Source organism: Sminthopsis crassicaudata, chromosome 4 (assembly GCF_048593235.1).
Source record: "Sminthopsis crassicaudata isolate SCR6 chromosome 4, ASM4859323v1, whole genome shotgun sequence".
Lineage (NCBI taxonomy): Eukaryota > Metazoa > Chordata > Mammalia > Dasyuromorphia > Dasyuridae > Sminthopsis > Sminthopsis crassicaudata.
This window is the reverse complement of record NC_133620.1, coordinates 193,144,562-193,167,639: the sequence shown is the minus strand read 5'-3', so window position 1 is coordinate 193,167,639 and position 23,078 is coordinate 193,144,562. Positions and strand designations below refer to the sequence as shown.

At 34.7% G+C, this 23,078-nt stretch overlaps 1 protein-coding gene across 4 annotated transcripts in view; it reads right to left on the bottom strand.

Annotated features, from left to right (window-relative positions):
* Positions 1-1,607: 1,607 nt before the first annotated feature.
* REV3L (REV3 like, DNA directed polymerase zeta catalytic subunit) overlaps positions 1,608-23,078 on the bottom strand; it is a 232,455-nt gene continuing 210,984 nt past the window's right edge. For all 4 annotated transcript variants that reach the window (XM_074310076.1, XM_074310077.1, XM_074310074.1 and 1 more), the window contains exons 29-32: positions 21,796-21,986; positions 19,713-19,959; positions 17,764-17,973; positions 1,608-2,724 (exon numbers count right to left, since the gene is read on the bottom strand). In XM_074310076.1, coding sequence (XP_074166177.1) covers positions 2,584-2,724; positions 17,764-17,973; positions 19,713-19,959; positions 21,796-21,986 — 789 coding nt within the window. In that variant the 3' untranslated portion in view covers positions 1,608-2,583. The remainder of the gene's footprint in view (positions 2,725-17,763; positions 17,974-19,712; positions 19,960-21,795; positions 21,987-23,078) is intronic.

Here is a 23,078-nt window from a genome sequence, read left to right as displayed (position 1 = left end):
TATTAAAAAAATAAATAAATTAAAGTCTTCTGGGGCCTACTTGATCTGAGGCAACATCCATTCAATAACTAAGAATTAGGTAAAAATTGAGACAAAGATGACTTAGTTTACTAATATGAAAGCATCAGTCTGGGAGGGGAAGACTCTTCAGAGTTTCTGAGAAGAACAGAAAACATTTGATAATTACAATCATTCTAAGCCATCAGAACCCACATGATGAGCATCAGAGTTGGTTTGGGCTGGAGTTGTTATTGGTCATTCAATGAAAGCCAGTGATTTGGGTTTAAAAGTTACTCAAGTAGCTCCATTTAAATCCAAGACCCTCCAAATCTTATATATTTATATTAACAACCAAAATTTGTATTCCTTTGGAGAATCCTTATATGTAAAGTATGCTGTCTTAACTGGAGAGAGGGACCACATGTAGTGGGAAAGGAGGAGGAAGAGGAAGAAGAAAAATAACAATAGGTCTGATTCCCAGGGGGAATCCACTCCTGCTCACAGATTGTTGTTGGTCCTTCCTTCTTTAGGAAGATCTGTGTCATTGTGAGGATGATGTCTTGTCTGTAAATTGGGTTTAAGTCATCAGCCTCATTCTTTATTCCAGAATCATCAAATTCCAGGGGCAAGACAAGACAGGACAACTCAAGAAACCCCCCAAAGGGTCACAAAAAGTCAGACACACCTGAAGCAGCTTGACTATTGACAATGGGTTATTGAGCCATGGATCTGAAAAGGAATAAACATGTATTCCTTATTTGTATGCCTTCTCATACTTATTCTCTGGTTCCATGAACCTTATGCTTATTTTCTCAGTAGTGTGCTAGCCAATGGGAGAGCACATCTCTTGTTTGTCATTCTGCCATTTGATTAAAATGTCTCACTTTGAACTATATCCTCTGTAAAAATAAATATAAGCTATATACACTTTTATGTGTATAAAAGTTATATAAGGCATATAAACTATAGTTTTAAATGGATGCTGATCCCCAACATATCTTAAAATGTCATAGCTTTTTGGTGGTCTAAGGCATCTGAGATATCAGCAAAGAACTGAATATTGGATTCTGTTTTATTAACAAACATGATTTTGCCTTTTGCAAGTAATAATAGTGAAGTATTTGATTCTCTCATTTACTTAAGGCTAGGATTTTCAAACAAAGAGAAAACCAAAGTGTATCTACTTTTATCTTCAGAGCTAGTCTTAGAGTCCGGGCAATCATGTCCCATTTGTGTTAAAACCAACATTATGATTATTTCTTTTCCTCTCATATATAATGAAGTCATGGTTCATTAGTTCATTAATTCAGTACTTAGAAATACTCTTAAAAGGCTAGATGGCAATTTCCAAGTAACTTTCCTCCTTGCCTGGAGAGACTGTAGGTTCCCTTTTGTTGGAAATCTTTAACAAGAAACAGATGGATACCCATTTGACAGATATGGAATGGGGATTCCTTGGTTTATGAATTGTTCTAGATGGCTGCTGAGTCTCCTTCTGACTCTTAAATTCTGTGATTCTGTAATTGTGGAATAAAAGTGAGCCAACAGATTTTAAAATTCACAAATACCACTTATAGCCAGCTTTAAAAAGCACATGACTACCTTCATATTTTATTCAATTTTAATATGGTTTCCATTATTAACTTTTAAAACAAAATGATTTCCAGTTTAGAAAACAATGCACTGACCACATAATTCCTTTTTCATTTTATACAGTTATACAAATATTCTAAATACACATTTTATGTTCAAGATGATGGCAAATAAGATTAACTGTACAGTACATAAGGAAAGAAAATATTTTAAGCATATATAGAAGCAATAGAAATGTCTATACAAAACAAGCAAAAATGGAATAAAATTTCTTATATTTAAAGTATTGCAACAGGCCCACAGGTTTGTAACAAAAATGTCTTTGCACAGTTCCTCACAATGCCCCATTAAAAGCTAAAGCAAGACAGCGATTTTTAGAAAATAATGTCTCAAAATGCTACACATGGTACTATTGTTCGCACAGTTTGATCAAAATAACAAATCTACCTTGAGTCGAGCAAAACCTAGAGGAAATATACCAAACAACTTTAAAATTATCTGTATAAAATTCATTGCACATTATTTTACTCAGTTGTTTGAAAAGTAAAAAAGTGTATTTACAAAATATTTTGCAGTCAAAATTATAAAGTGAATGGATAATATATCTATAGGTAACACGTGTTCTGATACTGACAGTTCAAGGAAAACACACTAATGGTTTTTCTTTAAGAAGTTTTCAGTGCTCCTTCCACAAGGAAGTAAACATGACATATTCAATGGATTTACAAGATGTTACACATACATACAGGAGCTAATTCAACATCTGCATTATAAAACAGACTGTTAAAAACGTGAAAGGAGGAATTTATACATCTTAAGAAATGAGCTATTCAGAGATCCACAAGTATAATCTTTAGCTTAAAGGTCTTCATTTTCTTCAGACAATGACAAGTCCTTGACTTGATGAAAATTAGAAAAGCACCATGCATAACAGCTCAGTGGTAAACAATGAAAAAATTAGCACCTGGAATCCTGTAAAAATCAATTGTTTTAAAATTGGTCTAGCAACTGGCGAAGATAGGGCGCCTTGGACAATTCTCGACTCACTCTGGAGAGTTTGAAAAGTATTGGGCAGTTCAGTGAAACACACTGGATCTGTCGGTCACAGCAGCCTGTACAGTTCTTGCATATCTGAAAGTATAGAAAAACCGTGTAAAGCAAGAAGAATAATTCTAAAGATACAGACTTGTCAAAACACAATTCAGGTAGTTTGTGTCCTGAAGCTTGTTGCTTCATACAACTGGGACACATGATGAAGACAATTAAAAATTCTGCTCTGGGTGTGGTCATCCTGCTCTCACAGGATCTCTCCTAGAGGTCCCTAAAACTTAGAGGCCAGCATTTCTTTCTGCATCAATTTCTTCCTGATCAAGTAGAAATTAGGAACATCTGCATAATATTCCTTCATTTACAATAGAAAACTGGTAGAATCCCATGATAAACCATTTAATGGCATTTAGTAATTGGTAATTTTCATGCCAAGTCCATGGTTCCCTATGTGGGGGAGAGAGTATTTGATGTTGGCACCACACTACAACGGCTCTACTTCTGTAGGTATAATTTTTTGTATGTTGTCTCCTATTAGAAGATGAGCTCCTCAAGGGCATACTTCTTTGCTTTTGTTTCTGTCCATGGAGTAGGTAAACATTTATTAAATGTGTTTAGACACTCTAGGTCTATATTCCCCAGCAAAGTATTTCCAATTTACATCAGAGGTAACAGGATTCAAAAATGCAAACCTTGGATATCTTAAAGATGCAAATCTTTAACAGGACAGGTCTCCATATAGCCATTCATGCCAGGGAATGTTGGAGGAACTATTGTGTCTGGGCTAGCTCTCTGGAGGGCCTCAGGATCAATTGAAATCCTTGGTCGTCAAAGATGGATTCTGGACTCTGGAGTCTGGAGACTGAAGTCTTCCCTGCTGCCCTCGGCCTTCCCTACAATTACCTCACTACCACACATTCAGCAAGCCCCAATCATGAGGAGAGCCATCACATCACCATATCATCTAAGTACATGTTTATAGAACCATTATCTCACATTGAGTAGGTACTTATCCTTAAGTACTCTACTGTCTTAGATTCAAGTACACATTTTCAGACTTCCAGCCCTTTACAAGGAACCTGTGGTATGACACCTCCTGGGTGGGTATATTAATATAGGCAGAAAATCCTCCCTGTGCTCACAAGGCTTGATAAAAAGAAGGGACAGAGTTAGAACTGGAAGCGTCCTTGAAGGTCATTTTATCTAATTCTTTAATTTTACAGATTAGAAAACCAAGAGCACAGAGAGGTTAAATGATCATTTACAAGGTCATAAAGATAGCAAGAACAGAGTTGGGACCCAAAATTAAGAGCTCTGCTTCTAACTATCCTCCCACTATCCAAGAGATGAGGAGGAACAGTGATTTCTCACGCCATACAATCTGTCATCCTTTCCACAGGGCTTTCTTACACATAGCTTCATTTGGCTTTTACAATATATCTGTGGAACTAAAGTTTATCAGAAAACATATATGCATGGACACTATACCAGCAATAATGCCATGAATATGAAACCAAAACGTTTCATAGCAGTCATTTCAGTAGGTGAACCAGAAATAAAAGTGTCCTCTCTCACTGGTTGAGCAAATGCTATCAAAGGTAAGCTGCTTGGCATGTAAACCAAAGACCATGGAAGAAGTGGAAGCCAAAATGATGAGTAGGCACTGACAGTGAAGAAAAAAGCCCGCCACCAGCAAAGGAAAAAGAAGTTAGAGCATCTCTGCAGGCTAAAAGCAAAAGGTCATATAAAAAGGCAACTCAAAAGGTATCAATTTGTGCCATACTGAAAATAAATGCCATAGAATAGATAATTCTGCACCTGGCCATTTTGTAAAAGAACAATCTAATTTCTGTTTATTTCAGTAGCCTTACAAGTAAGTCATCACCACATGTAGACATGTTAGTTGGTATAATTCAGTAGTCTGAAGGAATGGAACGTTCACTATAATAAGAAAGGGAAAACCAAAATACAGCAGAATGTGATAGTATCTGGTATAAATGAATAGCATAAAAACGCAAGGTGTGCTACAAACTGTATTTTATGATAGGGCTTCCATATTTCCTCTAGTGATAGTTGAAGGGCAGAAACATAGTTGTGTTTAAAAAAGAAAATGGGGCTTTCTACACAACTTGAAAAAAGCAAAGAAAAGGGATGACTCAGAAAAGTTGAACTAGGTCAAAGAATATCCTCAGGAGAGAAAGGATTAACCAATCAATTTATTTCACACCATAATATAGTTTAGAGTACCTTGGCATTTAAAAAACTGTTGATATGTTTATTTTTGCCAAAAACATTTCCAGATTAAGTCACCTTCCCCTCAAGGCACATTTTTTTATAAAAATTATTAACCAATAAGCAAACCACTTTCCAAATTTGTAGTTTACAGAATGTTAACAGAAAGAATGTGTGGTTTAATTAATTTCCATTTCTGGCCTCAGGATTCCCTTCAGCTAATCTTGGGTTCTACCAGACTTTCCTGGTATTCCTCACACATGGGATGTTCTCTCTTATCTCTATCTCTTTGCAAAGGCTACTCTCCAGACCTGGAATGAATTTCCCACTCAATCCTGTGAGTACTGTGGTCTCCTTGAAGCTCAACTCACATGTCCATCTCTACAGAATGCCGCCTTCTTGATTTTCTAGTTGCTAGTGCCTCCTCTCTAAAATTACCTTGTTATATGTATTTGTTATTTCTTCCTGTAGACTATAATTTTATTTATTTTGGGGGTTAAGTGACTTGCCCAAGGTCACACAGCTAAGGAATGTTAAGTGTCAGAGGTCAAATTTGAACTCAGGACTTCAGGGATGGTGCTCTATCCACTGCGCCACCTAGTTGTCCCAACTATAATTTTATTGAAGGTAGGAATGATTTCATTTTTGGCTTTGTGTCTTTAGCTCCTAGCTCGTGCCTTTACACAGCAGGTACTTCATAAATGTATTCAATGCTTGTTGATGTATTTAACTTGGTATGAGTAAATGTAGTTGATTGAGCTACAAAGGTTTTTTTTTATTTTTAAAAATTAACTTTATAACTTTTTTTTTTTTGACAGTACATATGCATGGATAATTTTTTACAACATTATCCCTTGTACTCACTTCTGTTCCGAATTTTCCCCTCCTTCCCTCCACCCCCTCCCCTAGATGATAGGCAGTTCCATACATATTAAATATGTTATAGTATACCCTAGATACAATATATGAGTGCAGAACTGAATTTCTTGTTGCACAGGAAGAATTGGATTCAGAAGGTAAAAATAACCTGAGAAGAAAAACAAAAATGGAAACAGTTTACACTTATTTCCCAGTGTTCCTTCTCTGGGTGTAGCTGATTCTGTCCATCACTGATCAATTGGAACTGAATTGGATCTTCTTTACAAATGGTTTTTAAAGAATAAATTTGGTACAGGTACAAACATAAGGAGGGGATTAGCTATAGCTTGTGAAACAACATCCATAAACCACCACGTTCTCTTTGTCAGAGAACTCCCTCTTTTGAAAAACTCTAATGAAACTAGTTTTGGAAATGCTTTACTACATCTACTATGGCAGGGACTAGTGAATTAAGGATTCCTAGGATTTAAATAGAATATAGGAAGGCTGACAAATCTTATATGTGTTAACCCATTTCTGGTTAACAGAAATATTTATTGTTTTGAAACTTTCAAAAAGATTGCTGCTTGCAGAGTATGAATGGACAAATGTATTTTTTTCATTCATTTGATGAAAGATAATTTTTGGAACCACTGTTTTAACCTGAAGATGGCAAAACTATCATAGTACAGGCAAATTGTAACTCACCCTGAAGTTTGGAGAGTTAATTTCAGGGCATTTTTTTTCCCCCTGCCTTTTTGTTTATCTCTTACCTAGCAATAAATGGAATTATTTGCCCTATTAGTCAACAAGCATTTAGTAAACATTATGTGCTAGGAAACATGATGGGAATAAAAAGATGGGCAAAAAGAATCCCTATCCTCAAAGAGAATTCCCATTTAGAAACATATAAGATATATACAAAGTGGATGGGAGATAACCTCATCATCTTAGAGGGAATGACACCTAGCAGTTTGGGAGGGAAGAAGAGGAATGAGACATACTGGAAAAGATCTCCTGCAGAATTTGAGATTTGAATTGAGACCTACAGGAAACTAGTTAAGCTAATAGATGGAAGGAGGGAAAACATTTTACAGATTTGGAACCTGATGTACAACGACATTCAGTGATCACACAGCTAGTTTTGTTGGCAGAACTGGTATTAGTATCCAAGTTTCAGGGTATTTGAAAATAGTACTCCAGAATTCCCAAATAAAGGAAAATATACAGCAAGCAGTCATCATATAAACAGAAAGCTTGGAATAGGATATTCTGGAAGTAAAAAGATCTGGGATTAGGGACAAGATTAATCTATTCAGCAAAACTGAATATAATTCTAAAATTATGGATATTTGAATGATATAGGAAACTTTTAAGCATTCCTGCTGAAATGACTAGAGCTGAAAAGAAAATGACATTAAAATATAGGATTAAAAAGAATAATAAAAAGATAAACATAAGGGACTAAAAAAATTAAAACTGTTTACTTTTTTTTTTTATGGGGAAAGATACATATAACCCCTCGGAACTTTATCATCACTATAGCTCTTTGAGGGAAGTCTTAATCAGATAGAGATCCTGAGGATGATTTAGTTATGGTAGGATGATCTCAAAAGAAGAATGGAAGGGTGAGAAAGAGAAATGAAATGGAAGAGGGGGAAAGGGAAAGGAAAAAGGGAAAAATTCCTTCACATAAATGTATCACACAAAGATAATTTGATATAATGGAGAGGACGATGGTGAGTTGGGAAATGGGAAAAGGCAACATTTGAACTTCATCCTCATCCTCACTGGTTCAAGAAGGGAATAATAAACATGTACAGTAGAGTACAGAAATTCATCTTACCCAAGAAGGAAGAGGGAAAGGGGTCAAGAGGAAGGGAGGAATTTAAAAGGTGGCAGTGGTCAGAAGCAAAACAGACTCCTGGGGGGAAAAGATTAAGGGAAGTTTAAGAAACTAGGATGAAAAGAATTACTTAGCAATCATAACTGTGAATGTGAATGAGATGAACTCATTTATAAAAGAATAGGAAAAATATAGTAGAATGGATTAAAAACTGGAATCCAACAATGTGTTGTTCATAAGAAACATATTTGAAACTGAAAAATATACATAGAACTCAAATAAGGAGATGGGATTATGCTTTAGCTAAAGTAAAAAAGACAAAGATGGCATTTATGGTGATCTCAGATAAAGCAAAATCAAAGATAACATTTAAAGAGAAAAAAAGGAACTACATTTTGCTAAAAGGTCCCATATACAATGAGTTAAATAATAGCAATATTGAAAATTATATGCACCAAACGTCATAGCATCCAGATTCTTACATGAAAAGTTAAATGAATTATAGCAGGAAATAGATAATAATCAAACTATATTAGTTGGGAGCTTCAATTTACCCCTCTGAAGCCTAAATAAATTTAACTACATAAATCAACAAGAAAGAAATTAAGGAGATGAATAGAATTAGAAAAGTTAGATATGACGACTACTAATAGAAATAGAAAGGAATATATCTTTTTCACAGCTGTGCATGGCACCTTCACAAAATTTGAGCATGTACTAGGCCACACAGATATCACAAAAAATTATAGATAGGGAGAAATTTCAAATATATCTTTTTCGGACTATGAGGCAAAAAAATTATATTTAATTAAAGATGTTTGAAGCATAGATTAACAATAAAGTCAGTTGCTGATTTTTGTTTGTTCTTTGTTCTCAGAGGATCATGACATCAGAGAGATGATGCCATGACTTCCAAATGAATTCTAAGTGGTACCATAAATAAGAGTCTTGGGCAGAGACTCAGGAAGACCTAATTCAAATTTAGCTTTAGATTCAATAGTTCTGTGACTCCTGGGCTCATTTAAAGTTATCTGTAAAGTAGGGATAATAACAGTACCTACCTTTTTCAGGGCTGTTGTGAAGATCAAATAAAAATAAGATTATTATTGTAAACTGCTTAGCATAGTGCCTTGCAAAGAGTAAGCACTATAAAAATGTTAGCTATTAAATACTTGGAAATGCATTATCTAGAGCTAAAGACAGAAGTTCAAAGAAAAAAAAAATCATAGGAACAATATCAGGCTGGATTTTTGTTAGAAATGTGGAGCCAGTTCAATACTAGGAAAACTATATACATTGACCATATCAGTAAGAAAAATAATAAAAATTACATGATTATTTCAATAGGGGCAAAAAAAGCTTTTGACAAAATATAATATCTATTCTTGTAAAAAAAATACAGAGCTTTTCTTAAAAAAAGCAGCATCTATTTAAACCATGAGTACGCATTTTCTGTTAGAGAAATAAGCTAAAGGCCTTTTAAGCAGGATCAAGGGTGAAGCAAAGTTGATGTGGACTTTGAGTCAGAAAGAAGCCCAACCAGGCAAGTCCCGGATTGTCCTGTTTGCATAGAATGATTGTGAGAATGGAACTCTTGCTCAGTCTCCATTGTCTATGTCTCAAATCTCTGAGCATATTTAAACAACCTTTGAGATATTAATAAGCATTATCTTTAGACAGGCTTGGGCACTATTCCACCTTGATCCCTCCCTCTGAGCTATCAAATTCTTCCCTGGTACTACTTCCCTATCTCCTCAGAGAAACCTCCAAGGTTGTATTTTAGAGTGAAGATGATGTGAAAACCATGAAGAGTCCTTTGTAGGACTAAGCCCACTGTGAGGTACTCTCTTTCCTTCTCTTTCATAGTATCTTCCCTTTAACGGTGTCTTTCTCCTTATGATAACTGGTAACTCTGGTTAGTCTGCTAAACTTCTCTATGGAGTTAATCTGCCAGTTAATGACAAACCAAGACTTCATGGCATATTCCTTTAATGGACTCTTCTAAACTTTTCCTTAGTTAACTCTTTTGCTTCCCCAAATCTATTTCATATTTACTTTACCTCTTCATTTTGTCTATAACCTCTACCGCAAATAGATCTACCTTTTGGCAAAGAGAATGGCCATTATAAATTTGTCACATGTTCATTTTGAACTAGGAACTGCTATCCTGACCTCATCATTTTCAGCATTACTATTTGATTTATTGTAGAAATGTTAGCTATAGCAATAAAACAAGAAAAAGAAACTGAAGGAACAAGAATAGGAAAAGAGGAAGGAAAACGATCACTTGACATGCTGGTTGAGCAAGAGAACTCTGGAGTGTCAATTAAAAAATTAAAACCACTAATTCAGGAAAATTCAGGATATGCAACAAATTCACATTAATTATTAGTATTTTTGTATATTATCCACAAAATCCAGCAGGAAGAAAGAGAAATTCCATTTCAGACAGCATACATACATACATATATACAGTATAAAATACTTGAAATTCTGCATAAGATACACATAGAAACTATATAAACCCTCTTCACACAAATAAAGGTAGATCTAAATAACTGGAAGAATATCAATTCCTCATTGGTAGGTCAAACTAATATAATAATGACAATGCTAGTTAAAAGAATTTATTTAGTGCCATACCAAACTACTAAAGAATTACTTTATAGAAGTAGAAAAAAATAACATTCATCAGGAGAAATAAAAGGTTAAGAATATTAAAAAAATTTTTTTAAGTGTAAAGGCTTAGCAGTGCTAGATGTTAAACTATACTACCAAGTTGTAAGCATCAAAACAGTTTGGTACTGGGCAAGAGAGAGGTTGATGGAACAGATGAGGTACACAATATATAGAAGCAAATGAACATAGTAAGCTGGTGATTGTAAACCCCAAGATCCCAGCTACTGGGTAAGAACTCACAATTTGATAATTCACTGATGATAAACTGTTGGGAAAATTGTAAAGTAGCCTGGCAGAAATTAGGCACAGACCAAGACCTCACACTATATGCCAAGTTGATAAGCTCAAAATAAGTGCATAATTTTTGACAAAAAGGAATATATCATGAGCAAATTAGTGGAATTTCTAAGAAATTATCTTTCAGAACTGTAAATAGGGGAAGAGTGCATGGGAGGTAAAATTGATATTTTTTTCATATAAAATAAAGAAATCTTTGCATTAACAAAACCAATGCAGATAAAACAAAACAAAACAAACAAACAGAAACCTGGGGGCAGGGAGAATCTTTGCAGCAAGTTTCTCTGTTAAGTTTCATTTCTAACATCTATAGGGAAGTGAGTTAAATTTACATGAATAAGAATGATTCTCCAACTAATAAAACAGACAGTTTTTCAGTTCAGCCATTCAAGAAAACAATTCAGAGCTATACCCCTAAAGCTATTAAACTATGCCTATCCTTTGGCTAGGAATATTCATATGAAGGCTATCCCTCAAGAAAATCAAATGAAAGAAAAGGACCCATATGAACAAAAATATTCATAGTTCTTTTTGTTGTGGCAAAGAATTGGAGACCATCAACTGGAGAACGGGTGAACAAATTGTGATATATGAATGTAATGGAATATTATTGTGTTTAAGAAATGTTGAGGGGGATAGTTTCAGAATATCATGCAAGATTTGTATGAATAGATGCTAAATGAAGCAAGCAGAATCAGAACAAGATATACAATAACAGTAATTCTGTAGAGATAGTCAACTCTGAAAGATTTAGTAAGTCTAATCAATACAATGACCTACCACAATTTCAAAGAATTCATGATAAAGTATGCTGTCTACCTTTAGAGAGAACAGATGAACTCAAAGATTTAAGACTAAAGCATTTTTTTACTTTGCATAACTATAGATATATAATGTAAGAAATGATTATTTAATAACCAATATCTTGGGGAGATTCAGAGACTCTCTCCTTCTTCTAAATTCCTCACTTTTAAAAATTACCTTTTCCTTCCAACCATTCTGGAGAACGATCTGGAATTATCCCCAAAAAGTTATCAAACTGTGCATACTCTTTGATCCAGCAGTGTTACTACTGGGCTTATATCCCAAAGAAATACTAAAGAAGGGAAAGCGACCTGTATGTGCCAAAATGTTTGTGGCAGCCCTTTTTGTAATGGCTAGAAGCTGGAAGATGAATGGATGTCCATCAATTGGAGAATGGTTGGGTAAATTACGGTACATGAATGTTATGGAATATTATTGTTCTGTAAGAAATGACAACAGGATGATTTCAGAAAGGCCTGGAGAGACTTATATGAACTGATGCTGAGTGAAATGAGCAGGACCAGGAGATCATTATACACTTCAACAACAATACTGTATGAGGACATATTCTGATGGAAGTGGTTATCTTCAACAGAGAAGATCTAATTCAGTTCTAATTGATCAATGATGGACAGAATCAGCTACACCCAGAAAAGGGACACTGGGAAATGAGTGTAAACTGTTTGCATTTTTGTTTTTCTTCCCAGGTTATTTTTACCTTCTGAATCCAATTCTTCCAGTGCAAGAAGAAATTCGTTTCTGCACACATATGTTGTATCTAGGATATACTATAACATATTTAACATGTATGGGACTGCCTGACATCTAGGGGAAGGGGGAAGGGAAGGAGGGGAAAATTCGGAACAGAAGTGAGTGCAAAGGATAATGTAAAAAATTACCCATACATATGTACCGTCAAAAAAATTATAATTATAAAATTAATTTTAAAAATTCCCTTTTCTTGAAGGACTTCATTGATAATAAGATTATACTGACTTTCTTAGATTTTGGTTAGACCCTCTCCAAACTATCAAGGAATTAATTTTATTTAGGTTAGGAAAGTCCATTTTGTTCTACTGAAGTTTGGGTAGAGACAGATCCCAGCCCAAGGTTGGGACTGGTCTGGTATAGAGGTATTTTCTCTTTTAGAAGAGTATAGTATATAAACTATGAGCCCACGAGCCAGGATTACCTTTGGTCTAAAAAAGCCAGCCAAATAATCATCCTTTTGTTAATAAGCTTATTGATTAAATTACCAATAAACTATTTCTCTCAAACTTTTAAAAATGTCAAAATTTCGAATAGGTTTTGTTTTTCTTGCTTTCTCACTGGATAGAGATGAAGAAGGTAAGGGGAGAGAATTTAGAATGAAAAAAAAAAGCTCTATGTCTTAAGAAAATAAATTAAAAAAATTTTTTTAAGAAACTATTTGGATAGTATTAAATGTACTCATTAGAGAATCACATAATTTTAAATTATTGAACTCAAATATCATATAGTTCAACCCATAGAGGAGATTCCTGTTCAAGTGCAGCATCTTTCTCAAATGGCCATCGAGTCTCTGTGGGAAGATCTGTGATATGAAGTATAATACCTTCTAATGTTGGTCATTTTAATTTTGGACAACTCTTTTTAGAAAACTTTTTATACATCACTCTATAGCAAAATCAGGAGAACTAGATTCTACTTCCAATTTTATATTTGTAAAGAAAATCACTTTATACGAATTATAGAAACAGTAATTGGGAAAATCTACTAATAGTGTTAAGAAGGTCTTTTTACAGCTATAAATGTTTACATACAAGTAGAAAGAAATACTTTAGAAATGGCAATTTCCATTAGTGTCTATCAATTAGCTTGGGGGTAGATAATTTCCTGTTTGGGTAAACACAATTAAGCATCCCTGAGATCCGATAGACTACACAAAACCTAGTTTCTATGCAGAAGTACAGATGAATTATACTAAGAGAATCCACTACAGTGGCCTAAATCCCATTTGGTACTTATTTTAAAGATACTTTAGAAAAGATACTCTAAAAGATATCTAAAAAAAAAAAAATCTAAGATATATTCTAAAGATACTTTAAAAAGTATCTTTCTAAAACTTTTTTTCCTCCTAAAAAGCAAAGGTATGGAAGGATTTCTTTAATGTAATTAAAAGCTTATGTGAATATGTGATAGGAAGTTGCCAAAAATTTTGAATTCTTTTTGTCCTAATTGATAGAAAGCTAGGCTGTTTCTTGTAAGCTTTATTTGTTTGCTGCCGATAAGCAAGACTATGAAGGCATGCATGTTCTGTTCTGTATGAAATATGAATGAGCACAGCTGTTCCATGACAAAGGCTTTTCTCTCACTAGAGCACTGCCTAAGCACTCAAATCTACTCCTAGATGTAATTCCTGTATTGCAGCTCTCTGTTGGTATGCCCAGGTGCCAGAACAAATCAATAAAAATTTAATTAAACTCTATGCTTCCTTGATAAATACATTAAAATGGAATTACTTGCTTCACTGAATTCAATGGAATATTCAGCTTTAAGATCTGTCGATGGAAGATTTATTCAACAGTGTGTACTTGGACTTAAAAAGCTTACATTTTAAAGTTACCATGATTTAGTAATCTATCTCAAATTTATGTCTGAGGCAGCCAGACATTTTAATATTCTCCTTTTAAAGGAACCCCCTCCTTTAAAAGCCTGTGTCCATTCTTGCTTAAATCAGATAACACTTTTAATGGTATTTTCACCAATGTGAGAAGTAGTATTTAACAATGAAAGAGGATTCTAACTAAAATGATGGTATCAAAGAACCTATTGTAGCTTTTGCAGATAAAATCAGAAGGTGAGAAGGCCTGAAAAGACATCATGCACTGCTGCCTCTCACTTCCAATGATCTTCCTGGGGGAACTATATCCAATGTAATCCAATGTAGATACTCATTATGATATTGCTTTATAATTTACTTTAGGACAGAATGTCTTCTGGAAAAAATAAATTTGGTTTTATAATAATTAAATATTAACTAAAGGCATATTGTAGTGGCTGTGAGATCCTACAGTTCTTTTGCAGAATCTGATAGCAAGCGCTTGGTGCCACAACACTATATGGTTTTGATGTAATTTAGCAATGATTTTGAGGTCCCCTGACTTGGGGGGAGAAGGGGGGCTTTTGTTCTAAGAGTAAGTCAATAATCCTAAATCTTCTGGACTTTCCACATTCCCCAATCTAAGAACAGCAATCTGCTTGATTCTGAATAGACCACTCCTTAATTCATTACTGACTGATAATCTGGTCAGTGAGGACCAAATTCCAGAGACTACTCCCTGGCCCTACCTATGGGCCATAGAATTAGCATATCAATGATAGAATGCTGGATAAATATGTTTCTTTGCTTCTGTTTCCTTGCTAATTTCTTTTGGAACTTAGTCCACTGCAATTGGAATTACAATTACAATAAAACTTTGCCCCTTCATTAGGAAATGGGTTCAAGCCTGCAAATTCTTTTGAGATGTCTCATGATGTCAGCCTGTGACCCCAAACTTTTGGGATCCCCCTTCCAAACCTCAACAGTTGTGTACACACAACCAAATGGTTGTGTGTACACAAAGAATAATGTGCTTTCTGATCATACTACCATGAGGGAGTACATCCTTAGTGGCGTTTGGTTATTGCTTTTGTGATATCCTAAGGGAACTCTCTATTGCTCTCTAGCCCATGATTCTTTCCCAATCCATCACCTTTGCTCTGGCTTTATTTTTCTCTAATGATATTATCCTCATAATGATGCTCTTCATTAAGCAAGTCAAATTTATACTATTCTCAACACTTCAAATTCTTGCCTCCTTGGCCTATCACCACAAATCCCTTTTTCAAACCCTAACCTTGCCTCTATCCCTATCCCTTCCTCTGCCCCTCACCCCTCATGGCTCCAAGCTGAGATGAACTTGATGACTGGCGAGTCCATATCCAAAAATCTCATATCATCAGAAGAAATGGCTACACTGCTCCCTTGCCTCCTGAGCTCATTCTCCTCACTGGCTGCCTTTCCTGAGCCAAGTCCCCTTATGTGTTGTCTTCCTGCTTTAAAATGTAAGCTCCTTGAAAGTTGAGGCATCTTGTTTCTTGTTTTAAATTTCTAATGCTTAGCACATAGAGTATTGCTGTATGCCCATCTCTATTTAACTCCCTTCAACATTATGCCCCCAGATTCTTCTCCTTTTCCTAGTCTTGGAGGACACTTTTTTTTTTTTTTTTTTTCCTATTTGCATTCTTGGTTTTCTTGGTTGCTCCTCTTCCTCTCTTTTTTTCACTAACTACAAAACAGTTTCCTTTGTCCTTAAAAACTCACTTGACTCTTCCATCCCCTGAAGACATCATATTTTTCTCTTCTTTCACAGTTAAAATTTTTAGAAAAACCTATTTTTACTCATTTTGTCAAACGCTTCTTACTTCTTGTATTCTTGCCTCCAATACCACCACTGTCTACAATGGTCCTTTCTGGGTCCTAATGCTGCTGCTTCTTCTTCTTCTTTTTTTTTTTTTAAACTCTCTGCAGTATCCGACATTACTGACTACTCCCTCTTTCTGAATCCTCTCCTCCTCATGTTTTTGTGACAACATCTTCTCTAGTTTCTTCTTCAGTCTGATTCTTCCTTCTTAGTTTGCTTTGTTGGACCATTATCCATAGCCTTCCCCCTATGCATGAAAGAACAAAGGGCTGTCTAGGATCCTTTTTTCTTCTTTCTCTTCAATCTTAGTTCTAATGAGTTCAATCATCTCTATGGAGGTAGCTCTCAAGCTTTCATGTTTATTCTGACCTAATTTAGTATCACATTTTGCTAGAAATCTCTATGAAGACATCTTATAGGTATCTCAAACCCAGTATCTCCAAAATGGAATTCATTACCTCAGCCTCCACTTCTCTATTTCTGCGAGGGCACTTTCTAACCTACTTTTTCAGGTTCACAAGACTAGAGTAAACTTTGACTTCTCAGTGTCTCTTATCTCTTATCACTGTTTCCCTGCCACTCCCCTTCCCTCCCATATTAATGAGGAAGTAATTGTTTAATCTTGTTGCTTTTAACTCCTCAACATCTCTTATGTCCAATTCTTCTCTACTCTTAAGACTACTACTCCAAATCATTATCACCTCTCTTCTGGACTACTTTTAAGTTTCTTCCCTGTGAAGATATTAAACAGATTAAAGTCTCCTTTTCCAAAATCCCCATACTACCCATGATCCTTTGCTATTGTCATTTTGCAACAAATTCAACACCTTTTGCTCATTTAAAGGGCCTTTTTCTTTCCTTTATTCACATTTTCTGTTGAGAACCACTTTATGTGTCTATTTAAGGGTCAGCCTATTGCTGAGCCAATTACTCAAAAAGTCCATATATTTTATTCTCCAATCCAACCTCCACACAGCTGCCAAATTGATACTTTTTTTTTTTGGGGGGGGGGCACTAAGGCAATTGGGGTTAAGTGACTTGTCCCAGGGTTACACAGCTATGAAATGTTAAGTGTCTGCTGAGGTTGGATTTGAACTCAGCTCCTCCTGAATTCAGGGGCAGTGCTCTATCCACTGTGCCATTTAGCTGTCCCCAAATTGATATTCTTAAAGTATAGATCTGATCATGGCATTTTCCCACTCAAGAAACATTAATGGCTCCCTCATACCTCTGTGAAAGAACACAAACTCCCTTTTTGCATTTATGAATCTATCAGAATCTACTACTTTATAGTACCAAAACCTGAGACTTTAAATCACAATTTTTCATATTCATATTCAAACCCTACATAAAATATCCTAATGCTTAAATGTAAATTCTTTCTGTATACATTTTAAATTTGTGATCATTTTCTATCAGACTACTACTTCTAATTTACAACAATAATTATTTTCCTTGTCTTTTTATTGATATATATATATTTTTAAGCTATACATCTGAAAGATTCTCACTGTAGAAATCTGACCTGGTATAATTACTATATTTTTATGTTTGAATTAATCCCACAGGAGTATTACACGCAGTGATACACATGGAGAGGATAGTTTGACCTTTTTTATTGGATTCCTTTCATAATGCAGTATATTTGAATAGATCCAAAAATACTCTTCTTTAGTGTCAATATACTCTAATGCTGCTGCTGATATGTGTAATTTCTAAGTTCTAGTAATTAATATTATTTGATTGTCTTTCTTGTAGGAATGGCTGTTCCAGTTGGTATTAAATTTTCTATGTACATTGCTGTTTACTCTGAGTGGAATTTAAGCCCCTAAGGGATACTTAGCAAAGTACCTGGCATTTATTAAATGCTTGCTGAATTGAAATAAGTATCCTATGTTGTGCTTATGAGTTGATTCAACTGCCAGGGAAGAAGACTCTTATTTAAGATTCTGGATCTGTTACCTTTACCAGCTGTTCTTGTTGACGTTCCCACTCTCGGATTTCTTGGTTGAGAACTACTGCTACGTGTTGTGGTTGGCTTCTACATTTACTACAGATCCCATGTTGAGTTAGCTCATCACACACAGGACAGTGTAAGGTCGTGAAATATTGTGAGATGGTCCCTTTTCGACCTTCGTGTTCACTGTGGGAAGATGTAGTAACTTTCTGGATCTGGAAACAGATAAGTTCAGAAATGAATAAATCTCAATCAGCTTCAATAAGGAGCCTAAGAGTTCTAGTCCTAGTTACCTTTATCAAAGACATGTAGTAATAACAGGTTCTATAAATCTCTAGGGACTGTGGTTTTCTAGATTAGTCTTAAAACTTCTGATCTTAAGACCCCTTAACATTTGTAAATTGTTGAGGATCCCATGAGTGAGTTTATTTTTTGGCTATATCAATCAGTAATTACCTTTTTACATATGAAAACAATCTTAATGTTATTATGAAAATAGTTTTTACCTCAGAGACTCTCTGAAACAGTCTTAGGGATCCCTTTATCACATTTTCAGAACCACTGTTCTACTTTAAAAGGGTAGCTTGCCATTAAAATTTCTAAAATTGTCACCTCTACCTTGAAGAAATGGCACACATGAATGTGCCTGAATATTTATAGAAGCATGGGGAAGGATGGGCCACTGGAAACAAGACTAATAGGGAGTATGACATAATTTTCAGATTCCTTCTTAGGGAGTAAGGGACAAAGGTTAAGGCATATTTTAAAAACCATGACTGGACAAGTCCAATATATTTTAAATTTTAATTAGCAGTATTGTGCTACTAATCAACTTGCTTACATGTAATTAATACAATGTAATACATAATATGAAATACTATAATTCATATTGCTTTTACTATTCTTATGATTGAAATTAACATCAAACTAACATTACTTCATATTCTTCTTTGCCTATTTTTTAGGCCTTTTTATCAAATAACTTGCAGATGAGTTTTAGGTCAATCTTCCATAAATGCTCTCACATCTGCATGTATGACAGTGATATACTTGAAACAAACATTGCTGAAAAATTAGTGTCCAGCAAAATAATCATCCATAACTTTTTATTGATTAGTAAGATTATGGCTAGTGATTACTTCAAACTTTTTGTCATACAAGCTTAAACAAAACTTTAATTGTTATTATACTTTAGGCTAAACTACTAAGCAGTTAAAGAAGTAGAACATGATTTAGATTCATCATCAGCTTACTTCATTCCATCTACTTTCTGCAATCTGAGCTTATGAACACTAATGATTCATAGAATTCTGGTTTTAGAGGTATGTTTAGTCCATAAAACATTTTCTAAGCCAAATGGCTTGGAATAACTGACAATCTTATTTATTAATTAAAATGACCAAACCCTACCAAAGCCCTAAGAAAAATCATCTCATGTGTTATATTAATAGACTGCTATGAAAAACTTTTAAATTTCATTATTACAGTGAATATATCAATTAAGGGTAACTCTTGTATACTAAAAACCTATGTTGCATGTGATCTTTTTCCATCACAATACTTAACAATGAATACAACATACTTTTGCTCATTTTAATGATAATTTCTTAGTTCTTTATTCATTTTTTTATTGTTAAAGATTTTATGTATAGTTATCCAATAGTTAAGTCTATTACCCATTCTGTGAAAATGTTTTATTCTAACATTTCTGCCAGTGAGGTAACCTGAAAGAACCTGAAAAGGGGTTTATAGAAAATTCCAACATTCCTTTTTAAAATAACTTGGGTAATTCAGTATTTTCCTTTACACGATCAGAATTCATTAGAATTTGTAAAATGCACATCTTCTTTTACTTTTCCTCTAATTTCAGATAAACATCACTTTTGATTTTGTAAGAACTGCTAAAAATGAAATCCTTTTCTAGTATCACATAAATAATCCCTGATACACTTACCCTTGGTAACTCTTGGTACCAACTGAAGACATCAATACCGATAAGTGAGAATATTCTTGCCAGGGGTGGAAGGATCTGCTTTGTAATATAATAGGTTGCATTCAATCTCAGGCTGGAATCTTGCAGGACCTCAACTGGCCGCCTTACCAACTGGATTAGAGGGATTCCTGGTAGGCCATACACGATGACATAAGGTACTCGCTCTCCCACTCGTGGTTCAGAGCGTCGATCATAAGCAAGCATTTTCCTGTGTAAAAGATTATGTGAATGTATACACCTGCCTTGCAGAAAGCATTAAATTTAAAATAAGGGCACTACAGCAAAATGTGAAGATGTGGTGTCCTAGAAACACAAACCTCTGCTGGAGCTACCTTCCAAGTAAGATATACAACTGTTTGAAGAATTTATACGATGAACTTGGAAGTAATTTGGGCTACTCCTTTTGCATGACCTCGTTCTTACTGGTACTAGATAGTATTCTAACCCTTTGGGGCTTAGTCCTTATGAATAGATTGTTCATGTCATTATCTCTGCTCAAAACCCTCCCACAGCTCCCTATTATCTAATGAATAATGTTCAAACTCTCTGGTTCCACATCCGAGGAATGCTACTCTTCTGCTCTTGCAGGAGAGTACCCCCTTTTTTTTAACCCACCATTTATCTCATATCGCTTCCTTCTAAGTAACCTAAAGGCTCCAGCCAAATTGTGCTGCAGTAGATGTCCAATCCTAAAGTGCCCTGAACACATCCATATCCTTTAAAAGCCAACTGTAATGTTATGGAAATAGCACTGATCAGGAACTGGAAGACTTGGCTCAAATTCCACCTCTGACAGTGACTGCTCTTGTGACCTTGAGAGACATTTGTCTCCTGAGGATTTTGAATCTGTAAAAATGCCAGACTGGATTCTTCCTATGATCTCTTCAAGCTCAAGATTCTACATTCCAACTATTTCTTTTCTGAAAACTGTCTCTTTCCAAAGTTATTAGTGATTTCCCCCCTAAGGACTTCACATAGCACTCTTCTATTCTCTTTTTATGTACTTTATCATGTATTATTCTGTGCTATAGAAGATACTGCCTTTGGGGGGGTCAGTTTGAGTTTGTTGAAAGGCATTTTGTTGTTGTTCAATTGTTTTATGTTCAGGATATTCAGGAAAACCCTTTGGGGTTTCTTGGCAGAGATCCTGGAATGGTTTGTTATTTCCTTCTCTAGTTCATTTTACAGATGAGAAAACCAAGGCAAACAGAGTGAAGTGAGTTGTCCAGGGTCACACTGCTATGAAGTCTGAAGCCTGATTTGAAATCAGGTAGAAGAGTCTTCCTGATATCAGACCTCATATTCTATGTACTGCTAGCCCCCCTTGAAAAGCATAGCAAGCTCTGTTAAGAAATCAGTTTACAACATTAATTGGCTCAAAACCTATTAGTCAATGCCAGTGAGAATTACTATAATGGAAGTTCCAAATGCAATAAATATAATGATAAATATCAATAGAGAAGTTAATCTGCTGCTTTTTGCAAGGATCAAATGAGATGATGTATTTAAAGTGCTTGTATACCTTAAAATGATATGTAAATGTCAGGTATCTTTTTTTCCTTCTTATTTCAGAAAGCAAAGCAACTTTTTCAAATGCTTTAGCAAAGAAAACTATGCATCACAGAAAGCTTAAAAATGGTCAAGCTGTGTTGTCAAGAAGCATATAAAAGAAATAGACTCTATATTAGCCTATAAATTATTTTCATTTAAATTCAGCATGACTATCAATAGGAATCATAGGAAAGAGCCCATTTGTGCAATTCTTTTCCTGATTTTATAAAGGAAATGAATATTTAGGTAAAATAGGAAGCTATTTCCTTTATTGTATTCAAATAAAAGGATAACAACATATTTGTGCTTGTCCTTTTGGACTATGAAGGGATTTTGATACTTGCTGTGAAACACTAATCTTTAAACACCACTTCTACTCATTTATTTAGGGCCTGTGAAAAAATACTTGGTAAGATCCTCAGCTGGTATATGACACACTTTTCTGAGATAAATGTTAACAGCTATTCTATCCCCTGCCACATCCAATCATTACCTTGTAAGCTCAAGAGCTGGCACACAGGCTCCGGGTTTGTAGGAGAAACTCCCTCTGTATTCCTTTGCAAAGATAACATCTTGTAGACTGGCCTTCCCTTCTAGTAATTTAATACATTGTCGCTGAACATACTGTTTGATTTGACTGATATCTCTTGTTTCAAATAGCAGCTTGATAGAACGCTCAAGAATCTTAAAAAGAAGATACAGTTCATACTTTTAGTTAGAGCTATATTCTTCATATACTATATATATAAATTATAATTTCAACTCTTCAGTAAGTTACCAAATTATTTAATCTGTCATATATACTATCTGTATTAAAAAACTATTTAGAATTTTCAAAATTCTTTTTCCTTTTCAAAATAACAAAACTGTATGTAAAACTCCTAATAAAAATCATCCTGGAATGGGATTTTTTTTAAAATTAATTTTATAATTATAATTTTTTTTGACAGTATATATGCATGAGTAATTTTTTTAATAACATTATCCCTTGTATTCATTTTTCCAGATTTTCCCCTCCCTCCCTCTACTCCCTCCCCTAGATGACAGGCAATCCCATATATTTTACATGTGTTACAGTATAACCTAGATATAATATATGTGTGTAAATCCAATTTTCTTGTTGCAAGTTAAGTATTGGATTCCAAAGGTATAAGTAACCTGGGTAGATAGACAGTAGTGCTAATATTTTACATTCAATTCCCAGTGTGGAATGGGATTTCTGTCAGAAATTTTTACTGTGACCAGAGTCAGAGCCTAAATAATGAAAAACTTAAAAGGCTTTTCTAAAATAGTTGACCTAACAAAGACATGAGAGGTCAGGCTTGATTTCATATATCTACAATTCTTAATCTTTGCATCTTTATTCTGGTTTTACTATGGTACAGAAAGATAGCAAGGAGTATGTCAAATTCCACTGGCTATTCAGTCTTTGGTCTTTTATCAGTCTTGGCAAATTAGTGCCAAGTGAAGAGAAGGCTTTTGAATTGGACATATTTTTGGCAGAAACTGAACTTATTTCACACAGAATAACAGTTCACTGGATAATGCTGGCTTTTATTGGCACTAAGTTGAAACCAATACAAGTGAAAGATTCTGCACCTTATTACCAAGTCCTGGGATATGCCAATATTAAAAAAGGTGGGCTCATTAATTTATTTAAAAAATGTTTATATATACTGAAAGTATGGGTTGGGTTAGGTTAAGATATAGTTCTGTGACCAGATAGGAGAAAGAATAAAAAATGATTTTAAATGAAGGGGTTGATTAGATGGATTT